A 26,559-nucleotide genomic window follows, 5' to 3' on the forward strand; every position below is an offset into this window, starting at 1 on the left:
CAGTGTTCTGAACGCGCTGGCAGCCTGGCGCTGCATGATGCCTTCTCCTCCCTGTCTCCTCATGGAGGAGGCTTCTGCTCTGGGCCCCTGTAGGAGGGCAGACATGCCCCAGGAGGGGGCTGCGGCGGGCTCCGGCAGCGAAGGCCCAGTTCTCATTCCCCGTCGCCGCTGCTGTGGGCCTTTCCAGGAGAATGTGGAAGAAGCCAGCTCCGCAGCAGGCTTGACACCACACCTGCCGGGGGCGAGCTCTCGGGCCCTGAGTTTGGGCTGGCAGCAGGAAGACAGTCCTGAGGGAAGAGACCCATGGAGGTGCCAGCTCCCAGGCTGGGGCTGCTCCTGGGGCCACCTTGGAGGCCGAGGCCCACTGGATAGTCCTGGAGCTGTAAGCCACGGGACAAAGCCAGGGTTTGGTGCCTGGCCCCCAGCTCTGCTTCCAGCTGCCCACAGTGCCTGCTCAGCGGGAGGCTTGGGCCTCCGAGAGGCTCCAGATTTCTCTGCATGACATCTTAGCTGAAAGTTGACCTGGGAACCCTTGTAGCATGTCTGTGGATCTCCCAGAGAGAGCTCTGATTGGCAGGGAGAGGCTGGCAGGGGTTGGGGAGACGAGCTGCTCCAAGGCAGGAGAGGCCAGAGATGGTGTGAGTGGTGAAAGAACCCCCACCCTCAGCAAAGAGTAGCCCCCCAAAAGGAGCCTACCATCCTCATCAGGCCCAGCCCCTGCGGGGGCAAGAAAGAAAAACAGGAAGTATGAGGCCCACTCAGAGGGTGGGGAGGGGGCAGGCGGCTTCTTGTGGTTTGCTTAGAGCCCCAGTGGGGACCACCCCCAGTGTGAGGGAAGCCCCCCACCAAGTGCTGACCTGGAGTCCTTGGGAGACCCTTGCAGTCCTCTCTCTCCCAAAGACACTGGGTCTGGGCCTGAAGATCTGGGTGGAACTTGTGTGGGATGTGTATCAGGGACCGAGAAGTTGGAATATTTGCCTATTGTGGGGAATGGGGCCCAGCTAGGCAGCCCCCATGACCCCATGGAGGTCCTACTGCCTGATGGAGGAGAGTCCCCTCAGGCCAGTTGCCTGGGATCCTTCACAAAGCTCTGTACGGTGCCTGGGAGTGTCTGGAAAGGCTTCCACAGAGTGGCAAGAAGCTGAGTCTGTAGTCAGGGCTGGCTGTGATGGTGGCCCTGCTGTCTCATACAATCAGGAGGAGCTAGAGGTCACGGCTCAGCCAGTGTCCAAGGTGAGGCGGGGACAAGGACTTGCTGCTCCCACTGACATTGCCTCCAGCTCTCTGGAACCTGCAACCAGCAAGGCTCACTCAGGCCCATCCATGGGGCAAAGAAGATCCAAGTGTACCAAGAGGCTGAGGCGAGGCCCAGTGCTCCATGCCCAACACTGGGGCACAGACAGGAGGGCAGACAAGTCCAGCCAGGACCAGCCAGAGGAATCTAGCGCAGGAAGCTTCCCCAAACTGGTAAGTTGAGCCTGAGAAGTTGGGATAGGAAGGGCTTGGCCATCTTAACACCATGCTTGGCGGTGGAGTTGAATAGAGGTAAGCTAGAGAGGCTTTTAGTGGACTTTAGCCTTCCTACCCATTTCACGCATGAGTCAACTGAGACCCACTGTGTCAGGAAAGAGAACATGAACTACATTTGCTCCCATCTTGTGAGGGTTCATTATCTTTTGGAGTTGGTGAGTCCTGGGTTCAAATCTTGCCTCTGTCCATTTCCTAGCTGAGTGACCTTGAAATGTTTTTTTTTTTATTTTTTTTTATTTTTTTTTATTTATGATAGGCACACAGTGAGAGAGAGAGAGAGAGGCAGAGACACAGGCAGAGGGAGAAGCAGGCTCCATGCACCAGAAGCCCGACGTGGGATTCGATCCCGGGTCTCCAGGATCGCGCCCTGGGCCAAAGGCAGGCGCCAAACTGCTGCGCCACCCAGGGATCCCCTTGAAATGTTTTTTAAACTAAGTTTTCTCATCTATAGAAAGGAAATACTAATTCCAATTTAATGGGAGTTGTTTTAAGGATTAAATGAGATGGTGGTGTAAAACAATGTGCCTTGCACCGCATAAGGCACAAAGTAAATTACTTAATTTATGTTAAATTTGTGTTTCCTTTAGTGTTAGCAAAAGCCCTATAAGATGGACATTAGCTCCATGTTTCCAGGTGGGGAAACTGAGGCTCGAGAACATTAATAAACTCTTCCAGGCTCACACAAAAGAGAGTCAATGTCCAGTCATGTTCCCCCTGAGTTCACTACTTTTCTTTCCATTGCTCTTTAATTAAATTGTTATTTTATTAATAACAGCTTACATGTTTTTAAAAATTACGTCATTTTATTTATTTATTTTAGGGAGATAGAGCATGAACATGATTAGGGGGAGGGGCAGAGAGAGAGGGAGAGAGAGAATCCCAAGTAGGTTCTGTGCTGAGCACAGAGTCTGAAGTGGGGCTCGAACCCACGACCTTGAGATCATGACCTGAGCCAGAACGGAGTCGGACGCTTAACCAACTGTGCTCACAGGTGCCCTGATAGCAACGTGTTTATATACAAGGCAGAAGGTCTTCTCACATAGTGGAATTTTTATCACATTCAATGAATACGTATTCTGTGCTGGGCACTTCTGTTTGAATAGTCACATGAAGCCCAGAGAAGTAAGGTAACTGGCCCAAGGTCACACATCTGGTAAATGATGGAGCCAGTATATAAACCCTGGTGGTCCATCCTGAGAGCCCACTGCGTGCCTGCTTCTGCACCTTCCCTGTTGGCATCACAGTAGTGATAGTATCTAGCCTGCTTACCATGTGCTGGGTACTACACTGAGCACTTTATCTTCCTAACAGGTCTGTGAGGTAGATGCTGTTGCTATATACCCATTTTACTGATGTGGACACTGAGGCTCAGAGAGGTGAAATGACTAGTTCAAGGCCAAGCAGCAAATTCATAGAACAGGGATAGGAACAAATGAGCTGCTGGGTGATATACCACTCTTTGCTATTATAATGGCATTAGAATGCTATTACATTGTTTTTGTAAACAAAACATCTTTCATCAAAAACATTAGTTTTTAATAAAAATTCTAGTATGTGTTTACCATAGAAAATAAGAAATTAAAAAAAAAAAAACACCCAGATGCCTGTCTTTTCCCTGTGCATGCATATCTTTTCTTCATCTAGAAATAGGATCACGTGAGTCAAATGTATAACTTGACTTTTTTGGTATTTAAAAAATTTTTCACAATAGGTGCCTGGCTGGCTCAGTTGGTAGAGAGAGAAGAGAGTGCAGGGGAGGCAGAGCGAGGTGGAGAGAGGAGAGAGGGAATCCTACACAGGCTCCATGCCTGATATGGGTTTCAGTCTCATGACCCTGAGATCATGCCCTGAGCCGAAATCAAGAGTCATACAGACATTTAACTGACTGAGCCACCCAGGCACCCTGGGCATGTGACTCTTGATCTTGGGGTCGTGAGTGCAAGCTCCACATTGGGCATAGAGGTTACTTAAAAAAAAATTTTTTTTCACAATTAATTTATTAACACAGAAAGAGGAAGCCCATTTAAATGCTTCCAGGCCCCATTGCCCTTCGTCTGGAGACAATCACTGTTAATGGCCATTGTTATGAACATCTGCCTCTATATCTCGTACATATATATAAATAAGCTCATGCTATGTTTCATTGTTCTGGGATTGGTGCTTTGTTTATTTTTCAAGCATTATAGTATTTGGAGATCTTTCCAACTTGGTACATATTGTTCTGCTGAATCTGTGCTTTTCCTGTGCCCTGTATGCAGCAGGCTGCAGACATTTGTCAGAGCCACAGGCGCTGCTAGGACCAGAGGATGGGCCGGGACTTCCTCTTCTCATTTCCCACCGCCGTCGTGTAGTTAAGAGTCCGAAGCCTGGAGCCTGGCAGCCTGGCACTCAGTCCCGGCTTTGCCACTATCTGACCTAGGCAAGTGGCTTCACCTCTCTGAGCAGAATTTCCTCATCTGCAAAATGAGGGTGTGAAAAGTACCTACCTGATTGGGTGGTGGAGGGGAGCAAATGAGAGGACACGTGTTTGGCATTAAACGCAGAGCCTTATACAAGATGAACATGCAGAAATGTTACCTGTTGTTGACCTATATACAGTTGTGTGCTGTTCTGAGTAATGCTGGGGTGAAGCTCCCTGGGCATCTGGTTTCTCCCCGTTTCTGATGATTTATTTGGGCCACATACCTGGAATTGGGATTCTGGGGCCTGCGCTGGTCTGAGGGGCTCGTTGGAGCTTCGTGGTAGTGCCAGGTGCCAACCTGCCTTGACGAGAAGGAGCCCACAGCTGCTCCCTCCTCCAGGCCCCATCCTTGACTCAGCAGCACAGCTTCCTAAACAGCCTGTTGCTATGGCAACTGATGCCAGCTGCAGGAAAATTGAGCCGGGGCTGTGACAGGGACCAGCCGGTGGTTGAGGCCAGGGCTGAGTGTGACATGGGCAAGCATGGGCATAACGTCCAGCCCTGGCCCTAGCACCTTCTCCTGGAGGCAGCCTGGCTCATGTCAGGGGAAGACAGGTGGGTTGAAGATTAGTCCCTGCTTCTTTCTGCAGGGCAACTCTAAATGAGAGATGTCTCTTCTGTGAATTGTAGTTTCTTCCTCTATGAAATGGGAATCTGGTATGAGAGGTTGGTTGTGTTGTATTCTTCTGGTATGAGATACAGACTTTGCGAGGATATGACAGGGTAGGTTGAAATGTCATTTTCTTCTCTGTCCTGAGCCCCGTGGTGGCCAGTGAGGTCAGGAGCTGCTTTGTGGTGGAGTAGCAGGTGACGTGGGGAGGGCAGTTCTGTCACAGGCCCCTGGCTCTGCCTGTCACAAGCTGAGAGGCACAGAGCTCCTCTGGTCCCACCCAGGTGTGCAGGCTCAGGTGCGCTGTCTGCAGCTGCAAAGTGTCAGGAGCTGCGCGAGAGAGGAGTGTCTTTCTGGCAGATGGGTAGCCTGAGAATAGCTCTTTATACTGAATGCTTAAGGTATACCAGGAGCTTCACATGATGTCATCATCTCATATTTAATCCTCACAATAGCATTAAAAGTTAGTGTCAATACTCAATACTCCCGTTTGGGATTCAGAGAAGTTAAGTTAAGGTCACACAGCAAGTAAGTGGTGAAACCACTTTGTTTTGTTGTTGTTGTTAAGCTAGTTTATTTATTTATAGCACGAGAGAGACAGTTTCAAACAGACTTCACCCTGAGCGCAGAGCCCGACTTGGGGCTCAATTTCATGACCCTGGGATCATGACCTGAACCAAAATCAAGAGTCAGACACTTAACCAACTGAGCCACCCAGGTGTCCCTGGACTTAGTTTTTGAATCCAGGCCTGTAGGCTTCCAGAATCTGTGCTCTGAGTCAGGCGGCCAAAGGCCTGGCTAAGGAGTTTGGATTTTTTTTTTTTAAGATTTTATTTATTTATTCATGAGAGACACAGAAAGAGAGAGAGGCAGAGACACAGGCAGAGGGAGAAGCAGGCTCCATGCAGGGAGCCTGATGTGGGACTCGATTGTGGGTCTCCAGGATCACACCCTGGGCTGAAGGCGGCGCTAAACCCCTGAGCCACTGAGCCACCGGGGCTGCCCAGGAGTTTGATTTTGATGGGATTTTATTATAATTTGTTTTACAAGCAAGGAGCCTCCTCCAGGGATCTCATGGTTCAGTGTGGGGAGGTAAACAAGTAACCAGAGGTGGACTGAGGCCCAGCAGACCTTAGACACCCAGAGGGCAGTTGACTGTCCTGGGGAAGGGTGGGTGGGAGGGCTTAAGATAGGGTAGGGCAGAGGAGGGGGCTGTCTGAGTTGGGTTTGGGCAAAGGAAGTGGTTGTTCAGCAAGCAGAGAAGGTAGGAAGGACATATCAGGAAGAGAGCAAAGGTACAGAGGCAGGAGATAGCTCAGAGTGTTACAGGAGTGGAGCAGTAGGTAGAATGGGGTCTAGAGAGGGAGGAGTGAGATGAGAGACATCAGCAAGGACAATATTGCTTGAATGCAAGTGGAAAAACTTAAGTGTGGTCAAGTATCAGGAGAGGATCTCTCAGGGCATGAGCTGAGGAATCTTAAATCAGTGTTTGCAGAGAGAATGTGCTGGGTCCCAGGCACTGTTCTAAGAAACTTAAATAATAATGGCCCTTGCATCAGCACTATGAGGTAGATACTGGTATTATTCTCATTTTACTGATAAGAAAACTGAGGCACAGAGATACTAAGTAATTTTCCCAATATGATACAGATCCTGGGATGCCTGGGTGGCTCAGTGGTTGAGCGTCTGGCTTCGGCTCAGTTTGTGATCCCGGGGTCCTGGGACTGAGTCCCATCTGGCTCCCTGCTCGTCGAAGAGTCTGTTTCTGCCTCTCTGTGTCTCTCATTAATAAATAAATAAATAAATAAATAAATAAATAAATAAATAAATAAATAATATTTTTAAAAAAGATTACACAGATCCTAAGTGCTGCCAGTGTCCCATTGCATGAGTATGCCATAATTTATTTATTTATTGACTCCATATAGACATTTGGGTTGTTTGCATTTTGCTATTATATCTGGTACTGCTATGATGAAGAGCTTTATGTATATGTCTGGGTACATATACCCAGACATGAATATCTCCATGGAATATACCTGGGAGAGGAATTGCTAGGCTATAGGGTATATGGAACTTCAACTTAAACAAACGCCAGAAGTTGTTTTGGTTTTTTTTAAAGTGATTGAAACAGTAGATACTCCGACCAGCAGTGTATAAATCCCAGTAGCTCTGCACCTGCACCAACACTTGCGCTTTATGCCAAAATGGGAATATGCTATGGTTTCTTTTTTTTTTTTTAAGATTTTATTTATTTATTCATGTCAGAGAGAGAGAGAGAGAAAGAGAGGCAGAGACACAAGGAGAGGGAGAAGCAGGCTCCATGCAGGGAACCTGACGTGGGACTCGATCCTGGGTCTCCAGGATCTCACCCCAGGCTGAAGGTGGCACTAAACCGCTGAGCCACCAGGGATGCCCTATGCTGTGGTTTCTCAATGTTGTTTTGATTTTTTTCTTTTTTTAAAAAAAGATTTTATTTATTTGAGAGAGAGAGTGTGCGCGCATGCATGCACACACATGCAAGAGCTGGTAGGGAGGGTCAGAGGGGGTTTCCTCACCGAGTAGGAAGCCCAACACAGGACTTGATCCCAGGACCCCAAAGATCATGATCTGAGCCAAAGTCAGATGCTAAACTGACTGAGCCACCCAAGTGCCCCTAATTTTTAATTTTTATTTTCATTTTGCTGTTACTGAGGAGAATCTTTGCATACATTTTGGCCATTACTGTTAAGTCTTTTGCCAAAAAAATGTTTTGGTTGTTCAACTTTTCACTATTGATCTGTAGGAGTTCTTTACATATTTTATTTATTTGTTTATTTATTTTAAAGATTTTATTTATTTACTTATGAGAGACACACAGAGAGAGAAAGAGGCAGAGACACAGGCAGAGGGAGAAGCAGGCTCCACGCAGGGAGCCCGACGGGACTCAATCCCCAGGTCTCTAGGATCACGCCCTGGACTGAAGGTGGCGCTAAACTGCTGAGCCACCCGGGCTGCCCCTCTACATATTTTAGATCCTATTCCTTTGTCTGTTGTATGTTTTGCAAATATATTCTCTCAAAGTGTTGCACATGTTTTTGCTTGCCTTGCAGTGTCTGTTGTTGGGTAGAAATTGCTAATTATTAAAAAAAATTTCATTGTAGTAAAATATGCATAACATAAAATTTACCATTTTAACCTTAAGTATATAGTTCAGTGGCATTAAGTACATTCACACTGTCATGCAGCCAACACCACCATCCAGAATTTTTTTCATCTTCCCAAAATGAAATTCTGTATCCATTAAACAGTAAGTCCCCATTCCCTTCTTCCCCCAACCCTTGATAACTGCTATTCTTTCTATCCCTATGAAGTTGACCATTCTTGTTACCTCATGTAACTGGAATTGTACAATATGTGTCCATTTGTGACTGGCTTATTTCACTTACCATGATGTCTTCAAGGTTCATGTTGTAGCATGCATCAGAATTCCATTCCTTTTTAAGGCTACTTAATATTCCATTGTATGCACTTTGTTTATCTGCCAGTGGACATTGGGTTGTTTTAACTTTATAGCTAATGTGAATAATGCTGCTAGGAACATTGGTGTATGAATGTCTGTTCAAGTCCATGTTTTCAATTCTTTTGTGTCTACTATGCCCAGAAGTGGCAGTTGAATCAAAGTGGAATTGAAAAGAGGTAGAATTGCTGGAGAAATTCTTAGTGTTAATGTATCTTAATTTATCCATTATTTTATTTATGTATTTTTAAAAATCTTTAAGGGGCACCTAGCTGGCTAATTTGGTGGAGTGTGTGACTCTTGATCTCAGGCTTGTGAGTTCAAGTGCCATATTGGGTGTAGAGATTACTTTAAAATCTTGAAAAAATAAAAATATTTTAAGAAATTCCTTTCCTTTCTCCAGGTCATGAAGATGTTTTTGTATATTGTGTTGTTTTGCCTTTCACAGTAAGGTCTATAATGTGTCTAGAATTAATCTTTGTGAATGATATGGACTATATCTTTTTTATATGGATACCCAATTGTTCCAACACCATTTACTGAAAATTCTGCCTTTCCTCATTTATATGCAGTGCCAGATCTGTCACAAACCAAGTCGCAATGTATATGGGATTAGTTTTTGGTCTCCCTGTATTCATCCTGTTCAGAAATCTTTCCCTTTACTAATACTATAGAGTATTAGTTATAGTAGCTTGCTGTTAAAAATTCTTGATATCTGGCAAGGTGTCTCCCATCTTTGTTGTTTTCGGGAGGATCTTTACTTTTATATTCCTTTGCACTTTCATATAAATATTACAATCGACTTGTCAATTTCCACACACACACACACACACACACACACACCTGTTGGGATTTTTGACTGGATGTGTATTGAATCTGTAAATCATTTTGAGGAGCACTAATATCTTTGTGAAGTATTGTACAACATGTTCAATCCATGAACATGGTATATTCCTCCATTTATTTTGATCATCTTTATTGTCTTTCAATAAAGTTTTATATTTTCTCCATAAAAAAAATCTTACATATTTTTTCCAACTTATTCCTAAATACTATATATCTCTATATAACTTTTTGTTATGGAAAACTTCAAATATATGTAAAAATAGACTGCATTGTAAGAAGGGGTTGGCAAATTATGGCCTGTGAGTTGGCCACCTCACCTGATTTTGTAAATAAACTGGAACACAGACACAACTATTTGTTTACATATTATCTATGGCTAATTTCATGCCCCAGTGGCAGAGTTGAGGGATTTTAATGGAGACTATATAACCAGCAACCCTAAAATATTTTCTCTCTGATTCTCTACAGAAGAAAATTGCTGGCCCCTGGCATGAAGTTTCTTGTACTTATCACCCAACTGTACTATCTGTTATTTTGCCTGAAAGTTGACATTATAGTTCCAATAATATCACCTAATATTCAATATCCAAATTTTTAATAGTCTCATAAAGATAAATATTTTTTATACTTTATCTTTTTAAAGTCAAGATCTGAATAAAATGCACACATTGCAATAGGTTGATATACCTTTAAACTGCTTTTAGCCAGGACACCTGGGTGGCTTAGTGGCTGAGCATCTGCCTTTGGCTCAGGGCGTGATCCCGGAATCCCAGGATTGAGTCCCACATCGGGATCCCTGTATGGAGCCTGCTTCTCCCTCTGCCTGTCTCTCTGCCTCTCTCTCTGTGTCTCTCATGAATAAATAAATAAAGTCTTAAAAAAAAAATAAGTTGCTTTCAGCCTTTAGGTTCTCTCTCCTTATTTTTTCTGTAATCTATTTTTTAAAATATTTTATTTATTTATTTAAAAGAGAGAGAAGGGGATGCCTGGGTGGCTCAGTGGTTGAGTGTATGCTTTTGGCTCAGGGTGTGATCCTAAGGTCCTGGGATCGAGTCCTGCATCGGGCTCCTTGTGGGGAGCCTGCTTCTCCCTCTGCCCATGTCTCTGCCTACATCTCTGCCTTTCTTCTCTCTGTCTCTCATGAATAAATAAATAAAATCTTAAAAAAAAATGAGAGAGAGAGAGAGAGAGAGCATGAGTGCGGGGGCGGGGGGAGAGGCAGAGGGAGAGGGAAGTTACAGTTTCTCACTTTTGCTGGTGTATAAAAATGCAATTAATTTTGCAGGAATCCTGCTGGATTCTTTTATTAATTCATGTAATTTACCTATTGAAATTTTGTTTTCTGTGTGTCAGTCATATCATTTGCAAATAATGACAGTTTTCTTCTCTCCTCTCCAATTTTTGCATATTCTCTGCCCTCTTTCCTTTGTGCTAGCTAAGACCTTTAGTATAATGTTGAATAGAAGTGATGATGAGGGAGCCCCTTGTATTGTTTTGAACTTTCTAGGGAATGTGGTCACCTTTTCACCAGAGTATGTTTGCTATGTTTTGATTGTTTTTTTTTCCCCAAGATTTTTATTCATTTTATTTATTTGTTTATTTTATTTATTTATTTATTTATTTATTTATTTATTTATTTATTTGAGAGAGTGCTGGCACACAAGTAGGGGAGGAGCCAGGGGAAGCAGACTCCCCGCTGAGCATGGAGCCCTAGGCAGGGCTGGATCCCAGAACCCTGAGGTCATGACCTGAGCCAAAGTCAGAGGCTTAACCAATGAGCCACCTAGGTGCCCCTGTTTGCTAAATTTTTACATGGATGCCCTTTATCAAGTTAAGGACGCTCCCCTCCATTGCTGGTTTGCTCATTATTCTGAATGGACAGGACAGTATATTTGGCCAAATATAATTTCTGCATTTTTGGAGATAATGTTTTGTTTTGTTTTGTTTTTTTTTTAAATAATGTGGTTTTTATTCTCTAATTTATAATTGTAGTAAATTTAATGAGTTGGGGTTTTTTTTTTTTCATGTTAAGTCAGTCTTGCATTTCTGGAATAAACCTAACTTGATCATGTTATCTCTTTTCATATTTTCTGAATTCATTTTCATAATATTTGGCTTGGATTTTTTGTATTTCTATTGATGAGTTAATTGACCTGAAATGATTTATTCTCATCTGCTTTATAAGGTTTTGGTGTCCAGGTTTTGCCTCCTAGAATGAATTGGAATGTTTTCTCCTTTTCTGCTTGCTGCAGGAATTTGTATAAGATTGGAATAATTTGTTCTTTGAACATTTTGGAAGAGTCACTGGTAACAAAGAGGCTGGACTGGTGTTTTCTTTAGGGATGAGGTCTCCTTTCTTACTGATTTAATTCATTCTATGGCTAGAGGTTTATTCATTTTTCTTTGAGTCAATTTTGGTGAGTTGTATTTTTCTAGAAATGTATCCATTTAATCTGAGTTTTTCAAATTTATTGGCAAGTTGGCATAAAGCATTTTATGATAGCATCTTATCTTTTTAATATCAGTGCACTTGTGATTACTCATCCCAGATACGGTCTAGTCGTATCATCCCTCTTTTCCTTATTCTTGCCAGATATTGTCTATGTTTTGAGGCTGTTCAAAGAACTGATTTTTGGTTTTGTTGATCCTCTCCATTGTATGTTTGTTTTTAGTGTCATCTTTCTTTCAATTTATTTTCTTATTTTATAAAATCTTAAGAATTATGCTGAATTTATTAATTTTGTCTCTTTTCCCTTTCTAATAAAGTCATTTGAAGCTATAAAGGAACCTGTAATTATCACCTTAACTGCATACACAGACTCTAATGCATAATGTTTCTTATCATTCAGTTACTAATATTTCATAATATTTATTACAATTTTTCTTTGATTTACATATTATTCAGAAATGTTTTCCTTAATTCCTATTCCTCTAGGCTTTTTTCTTTTTTTTCTCTCTTTCTCTTTGTTATTGCTTTCTAACTTAATCAGTGTGGTGTGAGAATGCAGTTTTTATCTGAGTTGTCTGATATGGTGGCCACTAGCCCCTTGTATCTTTTGAGCATTTGAACTGGTCAAAATTGAGTAAGTGTAAAGACAGTACCAAAAAAATGTAAAAGTCTAATAGATTTTTATATTGATTACATATTGAAATTGTAATATTTTGGGTATGTTGAATTAAATACAATATAAAGTTTAATTTTTTAGAGCAGAGGAAGAGGGAGGGAGAGAATCTTAAGTAGGCTCCACACCCAGGGTAGAGCCCAATGAAGGGCTTGACCTCACTACCCTGAGATCATGACCTGAGCCTAAATCATGAGTCTGACACTCAACCAACTGAGCCACCCAAGTGTCCCTAAAATTAACTTGTTTCTTTTTACCTTTTTCTTCCTGTGGCTACCAAAAAGCTTGAAAGTACAAAGCTGATGTTTATACTTCTATTGGGCAGTGCTGGTCTAAAAAAGTACTAATCTTTTGAAATTTGTTGAGATTTGCTTTATGGTCCAGGCTGTGCTTAATTTTATCTGTCGCATGTATCCTTGAAAAGAATATGTGTTATCTATTTGTGAAGAAGAGTGTTCTATATATGTGCACAGGTGAAATTTTTAAATTGTTTTTATCAAGGGTGCCTGGGTGGCTCAGTTAGTTAAGTGTCTGCCCTGGGCTCAGGTCATGATCCCTGCTGGGGTCCTGGGATGGAGCCCCATGTCAGGCTTCCTGCTCAGTGGGGAGCCTGCTTCTCTTTCTTCCTCTGCCCCTCCCCCTGCTTGTGTTCTCTCACTCTCTGTCAAATAAATAAATAAAATCTTTTAAAAAGATTTTCGGGGATCCCTGGGTGGCTCAGCGGTTTGGCGCCTGCCTTCGTCCCAGGGTATGATCCTGGAGTTCCCGGATCGGGTCCCATGTCAGGCTCCCTGCATGGAGCCTGCTTCTCCCTCTGCCTGTGTCTCTGCCTCTCTCTCTGTGTCTCTCATGAATAAATAAATAAAATCTTAAAAAAAATAAAAATAAAAAATAAAAAATATTTTAAAAATAAATTGTTTTTATTAAATCTTTTTGGATCTTTACTGTTTTGTCCATCAGACAGATCAACAGTTAGGGAGATACATAAGAATTTCTTGCTATAATGGTGGGTTAGTCTTTTTCCTTGTAGTTTTGTCATTTTTTGCTTTGTATTTCTTATGTTATTAGGTGTTTATAAGTTTTTTTTTTTTTTTTAGGTGTTTATAAGTTTAGACTTGTGGTAGCTTCCTGATGAAACTGCTTGTCTTTATGTAGTGAGGTCTTTGCCCCTAGTTATTTTTTTCCTTGAAATTTGTTTTATCAGATATTAGAATAGCAACAAAGATTTATTTTGCTTCGTATTTGCCTGTTTACATATTATTCTGTTTTTTCTCATACTCTTTTTTGCATTTTTGTATTTTAGAAATGGGTCTTATAAAATCCTTTCATTGGGTTTTCTTTTTTTAAAGGTCTGATTTTTTTTTATTTATCTCAAAGATTAGTCCATTTTCATTTGTTGTAGCTACTAACTTATTTGAATTTATTCCTACTCTCTTTTTTTGTGCTTTGCGCATATATATATATATATATATACTGCCTTTTCTATACTTTTCTCCCTTTTATTGCCTCCCTTTAGATGGATTATTTTTTCTTATTCCTTTTTATTCCTCTAGTAGTTTGGAATTTTCTATGCTCTGTTTATATTCTTTTGTTGGCAATTTTGCAAATTTTAAAATGAATACTAACTTGTCAAAGTTTAAAGGTAGTTACTACCATTATCTGCCTTGGAAATGATATAGGGATCCTGGAATATTTCAATTAAATGTAGTTAATTACATTTAATTGCTTTAAATGTGCCTTTCTAATATATGTATTATTATCTAGTAAATTGATCCTATCTTATTTTTTAATCCCCCAATTACACACTGTTATAGTTTCATATGATCAATGTTCATTTAGATTTAACAACATATTTGTTATTTTCTTTGCTCAAAATTCCTCCTTGCATCTCAGCTTTCCTCTCAGGTATTATTTTTCCTTTCTGCTGCTTCAGGTTCATCCTTTAAACATTTCGTTTCTTGAGAAAAATAAAATTATCAAGGATAATAATTCTCTTGGTTTTCTCTAGGATACCTTTGTTTGATCCTCATTCTCAAAAAATATTTTGTCTGGGTCCCCAGTTGATGGTTATTTGCTTTAAGCAGGTTAAAAATATTATTCTTCTATGTTTTGTCTTCCATTGTGACTGTCAAGAAGTTAGCTGTTAGTCTAATTGCCATTCTTTGTACTAAAAATGTCTTGGCGAGAGGCATTTATAGCACATGGTTAAAGGTGTAGCCTCTAGAATCAGACTGCCTGGATTTAAATCCCAGCTCTTTGGTCTGGTGGCTGTGAGACACAGAGCAAGCTGATTAACCTCTCTGTGCCTCTGTGACCCTCAGTTTCCTCTTCTGTAAAATGGAGAAGCAGTCCCTAGTTTACAGGGTTTTGGTGAGGATGAAATGAGCTAATGTAAAACATTCAGAAGCATGGTGGCACAATTTCGTGCTATTGCAGTGTTAGCTGCTGTTTTTTCTCTTTATGCTCTTAGGCTCTCCTCTTCACTGGTGTTGGGCAGCTGCACTATGTTGTGTCAAGGTGTGGATTTACTTTTACTTACCCTGTTTGAGATTCGCCGAGCTTTCTGTGAATTGTTGCCTCTTACCAATTCAGGAAAAGTCTTAGCCATGTATCTTCAAATCCTGCCTCTGCCCAGCTCTCTCTCCTCTCTCCTGGAACTTCATTTCAGTCCGATCAATTAATCAGTTAGTCCCTATTCCCTCTGTCCTTCTGTCTCTTTCACTGTGTTTCACAGTCTCTGTGTTGCAAATACTCCAGATGATTTAAAATCTGTCTTCTCGTTCTCCAACTTATTCAGCTGTGTCTAATACGCTATCAAACCTACATATTAACGTCTTACATTTTAGTGATTATTATCTTCTCTTTATTTCCAGAAGCTTGTTCTCAACCAGAGCTGCTTGGTTACAGTTGAATATGGTTTTGCCCCTCGTTCATACGTTTGAATCCTTTTGTTTTGTTAAACACATTACACATATTTTGTATTCTAGTCTGATAAATCCAGCGTCTAAAGTCTTTGCTGGTCAGGTTCGGCTGCCTGTTGTTTTGCAGCCTCATAACGCTGATGTAGACACCCCCAGACAGGGGCCTGTCAGAAAGTTTTCAGCCATGGAGGGTAATTCTTTTTTTTTTTTTTTTTTTTTTTCAGATTTTATTTATTCATAAAAGACATAGAGAGGGAGGCAGAGACGTAGGCAGAAGGAGAAGCAGGCTCCATGCAGGGAGCCTGATGTGGGACTCAATCCCAGGACCCCAGGATCATGACCTGAGCCAAAGGCAGATGTTGAACCACTGAGCCACCCAGGTGCCCATGGAAGGCAATTTTAAATATCTTCCCTGCTTTCCTTCCCAGATGTCCCATTTTCTCCCCTCTTCCCTTTCCTCAATTTACTTTTTTGAAAGGCTGATTCATTCCCGTGGTTTAAAAAAAAAAAAAAAAAAAGTGAAAAGTCTCCATTCCAGCTCCCTGTCCCTTTCTTACCAGCAGCCTCTGTTTTTAGGTTTGTGGACACTTCCAGAGATATTTGATGCAGATTCAAGCAAATAAATTTAAAATTTCTTTCTCTTTTAACACAAATGGCAGCACACTACATACATTGTTCTAAACTTGTTTTGTAATTTAAAGAATATGTCTCTGATTATAAAAGAAATACATGCTCATTTTGAATAACATAAATACCCAAGTGCCTACAAGCAGAAAGTGAAAGTCCCTCTGGAATTTCATTCCCCAGAGATAACCTCCATTACACGTCTATAAATATATATTTACATAAATGGGCTTATGCAACATACTGCTCTGTAACCTATTTTTTTCCCTCCAAATAATAAGCCTTGACATCTTTCCATGAATCTTTCCACATCTATCCGTGTTGTCTGTATAGCCCGCAGTTCAGCGCCTGGTCTTGAGTCAGATGGAAGTATGTTCAAATCCTAGCTCTGCTCCTTAGTAGCTGTGGGATTTTTCAGATCCTCTCTGACCCTGTTTTCCTCATCTGTAAAATGGGGGTAGAAATAGTATATACCTCATGGTGTTGATCTGAGGCCTTAATAAGATCATGTATGATGTGTTTCTTCCTTCAGGGGCAGCTACTGTATAAGCCTCTGATGAATGATAATTTTTATTATGACTCTTTTTAGTGGCCAGTTAGAATCCACAGTATGATATGTCACGGTTTATTAACCATTTCCTCTTTGATGAACATTGGAGGGTACTCATTTGCTTTTTGTGGGTTTGGTTTTGTTTGTTTGTTTGTCTTTGCCAATTCCATGAACACTGAACATCTTTCTCTTTTGTGTGAGTGTCTTCTTGTGAACTCCCTACAGTGGGGTCACTGGCCCTCTGAATCCTAATCTCTACATCCTTTCTCTCCAAGGAGGAAATGAAAATGCCCCATGGGGTGAAGCACGTGTGTTACGTAGGTTTTTGCTTTTATTACTGCTCTTCCTCCTCCCCGTCCTCAGGTCTGGTGGGGTGGGAGGGGTCGTTCACATCAGAAGCCCCTCTGGCCTGCTCTGTAGTACTCCCCACTTCTTGTGATGCTGAACCTAGGACTTCCAGTTTCCCCCAAACTTGGAACCTCACCATTCATGACAATTCACTCAAAGGTTAGATTTCAGACCCATCTACTTTCACAATAGTTCCCCATGGTTTGCAATAAATTAAAAGAATCAAAACATACTTGAAATTGGAGAGGAGCCTTAAAGTAAGAGAGAAAGGAGAAAAAAGGGAAAATCTTGATGTGATAACCTCTCACCCTCTGCCAATCCTGGAAAAGTACAACAAAGTTAATGCTGAGCTTCCCAGCAGCCAAAGCAAAAAGGGCAAGAGGATAGATTCTATAGCTCACAAAAAGACCAAAAACCACTCTGCACCTTGAAATACTTATAAAGGGCTGAGGGTGAGAGGGGAAGATGAGAGGGTGAGAATAAAGACAGATTTCTCTCCTGTCACAGAGACCATGTAGTCAGCAAACATTTCTTGAATGCTACTTTGTGTCAGGCCTATTCTAGGCAGTGGGAATAAAGCGGGACCAAGACATCTAGTTCTCTGTCCTCATGTTGCTTGCAGTGCATTGGGGGAAAGAGACTAAAACAAGTACAGGTGAAGTGAGGTCTGGGAAGGGCCTCGCTGCTCAGTTCTGAAGTGCTTTCCTACCCCTGCAGCTTGGTTCCGGGCCAGTGATCCACCTCCTGGGGGCCATCAGCCATGGCCAGGCAGGGGAGCCTCAGCCTCCAAAGCTGGAGGTTCTGGAGAACATGATGGAGGTCAGCTTAGCATCACTGGTCCAGAGGCCCAGAAGGAAGGAAAGGTCCATGGCCCAAGGCCCCAGCAGGTGCCAGGTACGGAGCAGGTTCTTCACACAGGCAGCGTTACATAATCCCTGCTGAGACACACGTTCACACCTGCCTCACAGAGATGTCACTGCCACTACACAGGTGTGACTGGCTCATGGTCACACAGAACATGATAGCCAGAGACAGGATTAGACCGCCACTTGTCTGGCTGGGCGGTGGTATGTGTGTCTGTGTGTCCTTTGTCCTGTACTCCTGAATTCAGGAGCGTGACTGGAGCAAGGCAGGGGCTGAGCTTCCAGTGCATTCAGAGAAAGAGCAATCGCTGATCTTTGTTCCTGGCTGACCAGCATGTCCTGCCATCGTCAGGCCCTCTGGCCCCCTCCCTCAGCAGGGATGCATGGGCCCCTGGTGGCCTCTGACTTCTTTTGCCATCTGAGGAGTCATTCCGTTCCCCTCAGCGACAACCCCCCCCCCCCCATATCCTCTTTCTCTGGCAGGAGGGAGCTCCTGTTCAGGAGGCCTGGCCTGAGTGTCCTGGGGTAAGTGCTGCTTCCCTGCCCAGCATGGCTCAAGGAGAAGGTGGGGAGGTGATTGGGGGAGCAGCTGCTCCCAGATCATGGCTTCAGTTTCCCCTTCCCCACAGTCTGTCCCTGTCAAGGCTGAAGAGGAGGAGCCTGGTGAACAAGATGGAGGAGAAGACTCGGGTGAGGGGCTGTGGACTTGTCTTCCAGGGGCTGCTTGGGACTGTCAGGGCCTCCTGCCCAGCTTCTGGCCCCAGCCCCTGCTAGCACTCTTTCTTCTCTCACCTCTGATCCCCCACTCCCACCACCTTCAGTCCTTCCCCAGAGGGATGGGGGCTGCCAGCTGCCTGGGACTGGATCCTAGACATCTCAGGTCCCTAAGGGTGGGACCCCCCGTTGCCTGCCTAAACCCCTCAGCATTGAGTTACCCCCTCCTCTTGCTCTGCTGCATCTCATGGGAATTTGTGACTCTTTTCTGTAGCTCAGCTTCAGCCTCAACAGGAGAAGCTATCCTTGGATGTTGGGGTACGGAACACTGTGGTCCATGCCATGCAAGAGGTGCTGCGGAGCCGGTAAGGTCTCATTCCCCACTTCCCTGACATCCGTGACATCCTGAGAGCCGTGCTCACCTCCCCGGCCCATGCCATGTTCTCAGGGCTTCTGAATGTCTGACTAACCCCATTTTGTAGCTGTAAAGTCTTTTGCCAGCACAGTGAGCTGGTGGAGAACTGACATTTGAACCTGGGTCTCTCTGGCTTCAAGGTCATGCTCTCCCATTTTGCCAATGCTGCTCATGTCCAAATGGTCATTACCCACAGCAAATGCTTTCAGACACAGTGAGACTCCACTGGGAGCATCTGAGAGATCTGAACCCCGAGCTTTCATTTACAATGGTGAGACCAAGGCTCAGAGATGGTAGGACTTGGCAAAAGCCACACACATCGGGCAGCCCCAGTGGCTCAGCGGTTTAGGGCCGCCCTCAGCCCAGGGCCTGATCCTAGAGACCCGGGATTGAGTCCCACGTCAGGCTCCCTGCATGGAGCCTGTTTCTCCCTCTGCCTGTATCTCTGCCTCTCTCTCTCTCTCTCTCTCTCTCTCTCTCTCTCTGTGTGTGTGTGTGTGTGTGTGTGTCTCATGAATGAATAAGTAAAATCTTAAAAAAAAAAAAAAAAAAAGCCACACACGTCACCCCCCACGACCTGGTGCAGGGCTCTGTTCCCTGCTCTGTCCCCTGCCTTCTCACCCCACTGCACCCCCACCCAGGCTTCCTCCATCACAGTTCCACTGGCCAAGGCTAAAGCCTGGGCTGAGCAGTCAGATCTTGCTTTGTCATTATCATGTGGCCGTAGGCAAACCCCTTACATTCTCTGAGCCTTGCTCATCCCATCTGTAATGGAGAATGATAACATCACCTCCTCACAGAGTTGGGGTGAGAATAAATGTGTATATGTAGGAGGATGTGCAGAATGGAAACCCCTCCATTGGGGTCCAGATCCTGCTCCATACTCTCCCCGTCGGGTAGAGAGCCTAAATCGCCTCATGGGCTCAGAGCCATGGTTCCACTCTTAACCCCCACAGCCTCCAGGAGCTCCCAGACCTGGTGCTGAGTGAGGAGGCAGTGGAGGGCATCGCTGCTGGCATCGAGACAGCCCTCTTCAATCTGACACAAACCACCAGCTGTCGCTACAAGACCAAGTACCGCAGCCTGCTGTTCAACCTGCGTGACCCCCGGAATCCAGTGAGCTGGGTTTGGGGCAAGGCCAGACCCTCTCTTGGAGGCTTGAGGCCCTGTTAGGGTGGGGGCTTCTGAAGCAGTGTGGTGCAGCCCCCATGCCTGCCCCTGCAGGACCTATTTCTCAAAGTGGTTCGGGGAGATGTCACCCCCGAAGACCTGGTGCAGATGAGCTCAATCCAATTGGCGCCCCAAGAGCTGGCCTGCTGGCGGGACCAGGAGGAAAAAAGGGTGAGCTGTTGGGTCAGGTCAGGATAGGTGACAGGGGAGGGACACAGGGAGGGGATGGCCCAAGGATGCAGCAGAAGAGACAGCAGAGTGAGGGGGCTGGGCAGTGAGATCTGGGGAGCACAAGACAGAGATGGGAGGAAATGGAAAGAGCGGGCACACATGGAGAGAGAGAGAGAGACTCTCTCCACAAAAAAATGGAAAAGAAGCTGCGGGGGTGAAAGGGACTAGGGATGGAAAGCTTGGTAGAGAGGTGAAACCCCGAGAGGTGTCATCGTCCACTTGCTTTTCTGTGCAGCTGGGCTGTGGGTGGGGTGGGGTACTGGGCGTGATGGTCCGGAGTCTGGAGTCCAGGATTGTCATCCACCATTGATGGGGGTAGACAACCCCCCCGGCGGTGCCCCCACTCCCATCTCAGCCTCAGAAGCCCTCCAAAAGACTGGAAGTCTTCTCACTGCCCCCAGGCTGGGGGAAGGACCCCATAGCCCTCATGCTCCACAGTTATGGCCCTGTATACCCCATGTCCATGGGTGTCTCCTTCCTGCTCAGGGACAGGGAAGGTGTGGGCACTGAGCCAGCTTTGGGGAATGCTTGCTGGTGGCCCATGAGAGAGAGGGGACTAATCTAAGAATAGGCCAGTGGGATGGGTTGGCATGCTGAGGCCCCTGTTCTGGAAGACATTGGGCTGATTAGATTCACCTAGAATCCACTGGGTGACTCTGTCCACTATAGGCTGGGCTTCTGTCCAGGGACATGTGGAGGACCAGGAGCAGGACCAGCTACATAACTTGGTGGGGGCAGTGCAAAACAAAAATGTGTGGCCTTTTGTTCAGCAACTATTAAGAATTTCAAGGTGGCGACAGTGTAAAGCATGGGGCCCTGTGAGGTGTGGTGCCCTGTACAACAGCAGGAGCCCACACTCATGAAGCCAGCCCTGCCAGAGAGGATGGGACCTCCTCCAGGCTTCCAGGAAACATTACAGATAGGATGACATTGATCAACAATAAGAATGACAGGTAGCATTTACTGTGAGCCAGCCTCCAGCCAAGCATTCTACATTTGCTGTTTAATTTAATGCCCTTAATTGAATTCCTAGAGAACAGATAAACCGAGGTTCAGAGCAGTGAAGTGCTTGTGCAAGGCCACACTACCTTGGGGGTCTCTAGTAACAACCCAACTGATGCTCCAGAGCCTGCACTCTTTCGACTCCACCTTATCCTTCCCAGGACAGAGGCTGGGGTGCAGTCAGAGGCGGAAATGGCTTGTGGGAGAAGGTGAAGTTCAGGAAGGCTTGCTGGAGGAGGCAGGTCTTGAGTTTGGAGGGTGAATGAGTAGAATATGGAGCAGTAGGGCATGGGGCTTGTTAGGTGAGGGGAGTGGTGGAAGCAGAAGTATGAAGGAAGAGGAAAGGTTGGCACAGGAAAGGGGCCTCAGGAGGAAAGCACGCGCTTGGGCTCCTGGGGGCTTGAGACCCCCTGACCCGGCTGAGTTTGGGCTGCTGGGCCCTACCAGGGCCTGGAAATCATTGAGCAGCAGCAGAAGGAGCTGTGCAGCCTCCCCGCCTTCAAGCTGACTCACAAGGGTGAAGTCGAGATCCTGCGGGACGTGGACCAGACGCTGACCCTAGAGGATCTGGTGGTAAGTGGCAGCCTGGCCTGGCTCGGGTTGGGGGCTTGTGCCCAGGGTCCCACTCCTCACCTCAGCAGCTGGGTGACCTTGAGCAAGTCACTGGACTACTGTGCGTCTCAAGCTCTTTGTCGTGAACAAAGTGGTGACTATTACCATGGGGGTCCAGGTGACATGGGGCGGAACCCTGGCCCTGGCCTGTCCACACCTTCTTGGTGCCAGTCACTTCCTTCTGGCCTGCTGCCAAGGCACCCCACATGAGTGGTAGCAAGATCTCTGTGTCCACCACAGATCTCCGGTTGGGAAGCAGGAGGGCCATGCTGTTTGAGTCAGTGACTGCTTCTGGATGTGAACAATACAGACCTACTCTCTTTGGTGGTGGGGGTTAGGGATGCTATGTGCGCTTCACAGAACCACCTGGAGCCCAAGGCAGTTGCTACACTCCCCTCTTATTGCTGGGGATCTGCTCCATCCTCATGTCCATCCTGCTCCTTCCTTCTTCCCCTTCGCCCCTCCATCCTGCATGTGGCCTGACATGGTGGCTCAGCAGCCCTCAAATCAATGAGCTCATCATCAGCTCAGCCTCCCACAGACGATTGGAGCTCCCCTTGGCTTATTGCAGCCACTCTCAGGAGGCTGCTCTGGCTTAGCTGAGGTATTCCCTGGGTCAGATGTTCACCTGACTCTAATCAGCTATGTGTCCGGGATGGACAGTGCGGATGGACCCCATGAGCCATGCTCACTGGGTAAATGACAATGAGCACGAAAGACAAAAATCCCTGCTCCCCTGCCCTCACCCTTTCCAAGCTGGTATCCAGGCCAAGCACCAGAACGGCTGCCTGTGTGGAAGGGAGTCCCCAACCCAAACCAAGCGGTACATTGAACATAATTGTAGATGGAGGAACTAGAAGACCCAGAAAGAAGTCTCCACTGGGGAGAGAGTTGCAGAGTAGCATAATAACATCCTTCCTCGAGCACCTGCTGTGTGTCCCTTTACTGTTTACCAACAGTGCCTCATTCAGATCCCACCGTGACCTACGAGGTAGGGGAGCCCATGTCCTGGATCAGGAACCTGAAGCCCTTTGCCCAGGGTCATGTAGTGGGTCATGGGGGAGCAGTGACTTGAAGCTCGTGCCTTGGTGCTACTCTGGAGGTGGTTTAGGAGGCAAGAGTTTCAGGATCTTTTAAAATCTTCCTCAAGCCAGGTTTGTTTTCTGTTTGAAGCAGTCTCTACTGAGAGGGAGAAGGGGGATTAGGCACGGAGCATCAAGTCTCAGAAAAACGTTCCTTCTCCCTGATTCTGCCGTCTGGGGCTGAAAACTTGTCCCAAGGACGTAGTTGAAATTCTCAAAAAACACTTTCTGCATGAGGATGTCCTCAGCACTGTTTGCAGTGGTGAAAATGTGGGAACCACCCCACTGTCCCGCAATCGAGGCGGTGCCTCAAGTGTCAGCGCACCAGTGGACAGGCCCGTGTAACGTGCACGGCCCCGCTGTGGTGCACGGATGCAGTGAGAATACAGGTTGAACATCTGATCCCAGCTGTTCTAGTCAAAGGACCCCCCAAACCCTGTGGTTAGGAAAACCGTTACGGGGAATACCCAGAATGCCCATCACTGTCTCTGAGTGCTGGGACGAGGAGTGATATTTAGGTAATTTTCATATTTTCTATATTTCCCAGATTTCTTTTCTTTCTTTTCTTTTCTTTTCTTTTCTTTTTTTCTTTCTTTTTATGTATTTATTCATCACACACACACACACACACACACACACACACACACACAGAGGCAGAGGGAGAAGCAGGCTCCATGCAGGGAGCCTAATGTGGGACTCGATCCAGGGTCTCCAGGATCACGCCCTGGGCTGAAGGCGGCACTAAACCGCTGAGCCACCCGGACTGCCCTCTCCCGGATTTTCTGTAACAAGCTCATGGTACCTCTGCAATAAAAGGATGTTATTTGGAAAAATAAGACCACACCCCTGAGGCTCCCCACTCATGGAGATCTGCTCGCACCCCCGCCCCCAGCGCCTTTGCAGTCTACCCGCTCTCTCCTCTTGTGCCTCCTAGGAACCCATGGTGTCCATAGACTGCAGCACCTTGGCCCTGCCTGCCCCATCAAAGGCCACCACGGAGCAGGACAAGGCCACCACAGAGCAGGACGAGGACACCACGGAGCAGCACGAGCACCACTTCCTGGACCCCAGCTGCCGAATCTGCATGGGTTTGGGGAGACACAGGCTGGGTGAAGGGGTGGTAGACAGGCTGGGGCTGAGGGTGGGCTCAGTAGTAACAGGGATTCATAGCCCTGGGAGAAGGTGGCAGGCTGGGTACACCTGTGTCCCAGGTCACTTCGAAAAGAACCTGTTCAAAGCCTGGTTCTGAAGCCCTAGGCTGGCTTCATCTAGCTGCCTGCCTGTCAGCTTCCCTTCTGTTCTTTGCAGACTGGAAGCCCTCGTGTGAGCTGCCAGACTCCCTCACAGCTACTAGGAGGATGGGGGACAGTGTCTTCCAGAGGGCCCCAAGCCCAGCCCTTGCATCCTCTCCAGAGATGCCCCAAACTAGGGAGAAGCCTCCCACACAGCTCCAGGACAGGTGGGGGACTGGGGCTGGGGGAGGGTCCATGGAGGCGGCCACGTGGGGGGCAGCAGACACAGTATGGACTCTTCTTTGTGGTATTGGGCTAACCCCGCCTCTTCTGGGGGTCTCAGTTTCCTCCTCTGTGCAATGGAACCAATCATCCCTGTCTGCTGGTCCCCACCCCCACTCTTACAAGGCCATGCTTGGATGAGTGTTCCAGCACCCACATTAGGAACACAAGACCTTCTCTGAAAAGTCAGAAGATGCTGAGGAATGTCCTGCCAGCCTGCTCTGTCTGGCCCTCTCTGTCCTCTCTAGGCTCCAGATGCCTGCTGGGCCCACAGAGGCCCTGCCCGGCCAGCCACCCTGGGAGGGAGCTCTGGACATGTTCTCCATCAAGCGGTTCAGAGCTAAAGCCCAGCTGGTCTCTGGAAGCAGCTGTCAGCTCCTCATGGTACTCCAGCCCTGCTCGCCAGGGTCTCCCTCACACACTGGCCAGTCAACTCCTCGCACCACTTTCATTCATTCTTTTACTCCTTCTAAAAATAAGGCATTGGCACACTGTCTGTGCCTGGCCCTGTGCTGGGCATGGGCCACATGAGACACCAGCCCATTCCTGCAGGGACACACAGAGGTCAGACTCCCTGTAACCCAAGGCCTAATGTGAGAGGGCCCCAGGAGAGGAGTCTCATGCCTCTGTAGCCCAGGGGAGGGTTTTAGGAGTGATTGTTGAGTGAACAATCAGCTGAACTGTTGGATGTGGGTGGAAGATTCAAGGAGGGAGGACAGGGCTTCTGAGGAGCTGTAGGAGACTGGCCCCAACAAGCTGTAGACCTCCAGTGGCAGTCACGGCTTCCTGGGCAGCCACTGACCTTCCTGGGGTCCTGGTATCCTGTCGGTCCACCCTTGTCACTGAAGGCAATGGCTTCTCGGTGGCTGGTGTTGAGGGCTGACTGGCCATCCCTACCTATCTCCAGGCCCTGCCTGAGGTGATCCGTTCAGCAGGCTGCATCCCCTCCAATACTGTCTGGGAACTTTTGGCCAGCATCTGCCCAGCCAAGGCCAAGGTAACTGCCATCCTCTCCCCCCTCTCCTTCTAGCATGGGACCCTTCTAGCATGGTCCCCCTCTCTCCACCTCTGGAGCAGAGACCTGGTTTAGGGTGTTGGGGTCTAGTTCCCACTATAACTGTAGACACTCAAGTCCCTCTCTTTCCTCCTCTGGAAAGTGGGGACACACATGTTCACAAGGTCATCAGAGGTTTTTTGATTTAAGATTTTATTTATTTATTCATGAGAGACACACAGAGAGAGGCAGAGATATAGGCAGAGGGAGAAGCAGGCTCCCTGTGGGGAGCCCAATGTGGGACTCGATCCCAGGACCCTGGGATCATGCCCTGAGTCAAAGGCAGACGCTCAACCACTGAGCCACCCAGGTGCCCCTTGTCAGAGGTTTATTATTATTTTTTTAAGATTTTATTTATTCATTCATGAGACTCAGAGAGAGGGACAGAGACAGGCAGAGGGAGAAGCAGGCTCCTTGCAGGGAGCCCGACGTCTCCAGGATCACGCCCTGGGCTGAAGGCGGCGCTAAACCACTGAGCCACCTGGGCTGCCCATTGTCAGAAGTTTAGATGAGAGCAGGGGTGTTCTCTGCCCCCAAAGCCACCTTCCTTCCTGCAACTGCAGGACATCTGCGTGGTCAGACTGTGCCCACAAGGGGCTCGGGACACCCAGAACTGCCGCCTACTCTATTCCTACCTCAACAATAAGCAGTGTCATGGCCTGGCCGCCGTGGAACACGTGTGGGTGGTCCTGCTGCCCCTGCCCGCCTTCCAGCTCCTGCCCACCAGACTGCGCCCTCTTGGAGGACCCGGTGAGTGCCCCATTGCCCATACCAGACCCTGCCTCCCCTCACCCGTGACGAGAGGGGGCATGGTTGACAGTCCCCCCTGTGTCCACAGAGGCAGGCCCATCTCAGGAGGGAATTCCTGCGACGGGCACATGGGGTAGCAGTGAGAGCTGTGTATTGCTTACCGTGTGTGCCAGGCAGTGTCCCAGAAGCTTTAACTATACTAGTTCATTTGGTCCTCAGAATAACCCCATCAGATTGGTGCTATCGGTTTCTCCATTTCACAGATGAGGACACTGAGGTAGGGAGAAAGCAGGCGGCTTGCCCGCAGTCACACAGCCAGTTGCAGAGCCAGGCCTCACACCGGGCAGCTCGGCTGCAGAGACTAGGCTCCTAACAGCCACACAGACTGGCCTCTTCAACGAGGCATCCTGAATAGAAACTCATGGGACAGCCACATTTGATCCTGACCTAGTGCGACAGGGGGACAGGGGCGGGACCCTCAAACAACTGAAAGCGTCACCTGACACAGGAAAGAGGGAAGTTTTCGCCACAGTTGTCCTAGGCCAAGGTTGGCCTTTGTGCATGGGGCGTGGCTTCAGCAGAACACCTGGGGTGAGGGTGGGGTGTCAGGGGTGGGCTGCACCCATTTCCAAGCAGAGCGC

The 26,559-nt window shown here is 46.7% G+C and overlaps 1 protein-coding gene across 18 annotated transcripts in view; it reads left to right on the plus strand.

The window, feature by feature from the left end:
- Positions 1-26,559, plus strand: part of SPOCD1 (SPOC domain containing 1) — a 71,310-nt gene that overhangs the window by 43,612 nt on the left and 1,139 nt on the right. For 12 of the 18 annotated variants that reach the window (XM_038531270.1, XM_038531276.1, XM_038531268.1 and 9 more), the window contains 14 exons: positions 1,198-1,467; positions 16,439-16,480; positions 17,229-17,405; positions 17,858-17,899; positions 18,004-18,064; positions 18,363-18,453; positions 19,460-19,619; positions 19,728-19,844; positions 21,354-21,479; positions 23,535-23,688; positions 23,909-24,059; positions 24,363-24,498; positions 25,022-25,111; positions 25,732-25,918. In XM_038531270.1, coding sequence (XP_038387198.1) covers positions 1,198-1,467; positions 16,439-16,480; positions 17,229-17,405; positions 17,858-17,899; positions 18,004-18,064; positions 18,363-18,453; positions 19,460-19,619; positions 19,728-19,844; positions 21,354-21,479; positions 23,535-23,688; positions 23,909-24,059; positions 24,363-24,498; positions 25,022-25,111; positions 25,732-25,918 — 1,804 coding nt within the window. The remainder of the gene's footprint in view (positions 1-1,197; positions 1,468-16,438; positions 16,481-17,228; positions 17,406-17,857; positions 17,900-18,003; positions 18,065-18,362; positions 18,454-19,459; positions 19,620-19,727; positions 19,845-21,353; positions 21,480-23,534; positions 23,689-23,908; positions 24,060-24,362; positions 24,499-25,021; positions 25,112-25,731; positions 25,919-26,559) is intronic. The other 6 variants (XM_038531275.1, XM_038531274.1, XM_038531281.1 and 3 more) reach the window with 6 other exon arrangements.

Source organism: Canis lupus, chromosome 2 (assembly GCF_011100685.1).
Source record: "Canis lupus familiaris isolate Mischka breed German Shepherd chromosome 2, alternate assembly UU_Cfam_GSD_1.0, whole genome shotgun sequence".
Taxonomy (NCBI): domain Eukaryota; kingdom Metazoa; phylum Chordata; class Mammalia; order Carnivora; family Canidae; genus Canis; species Canis lupus.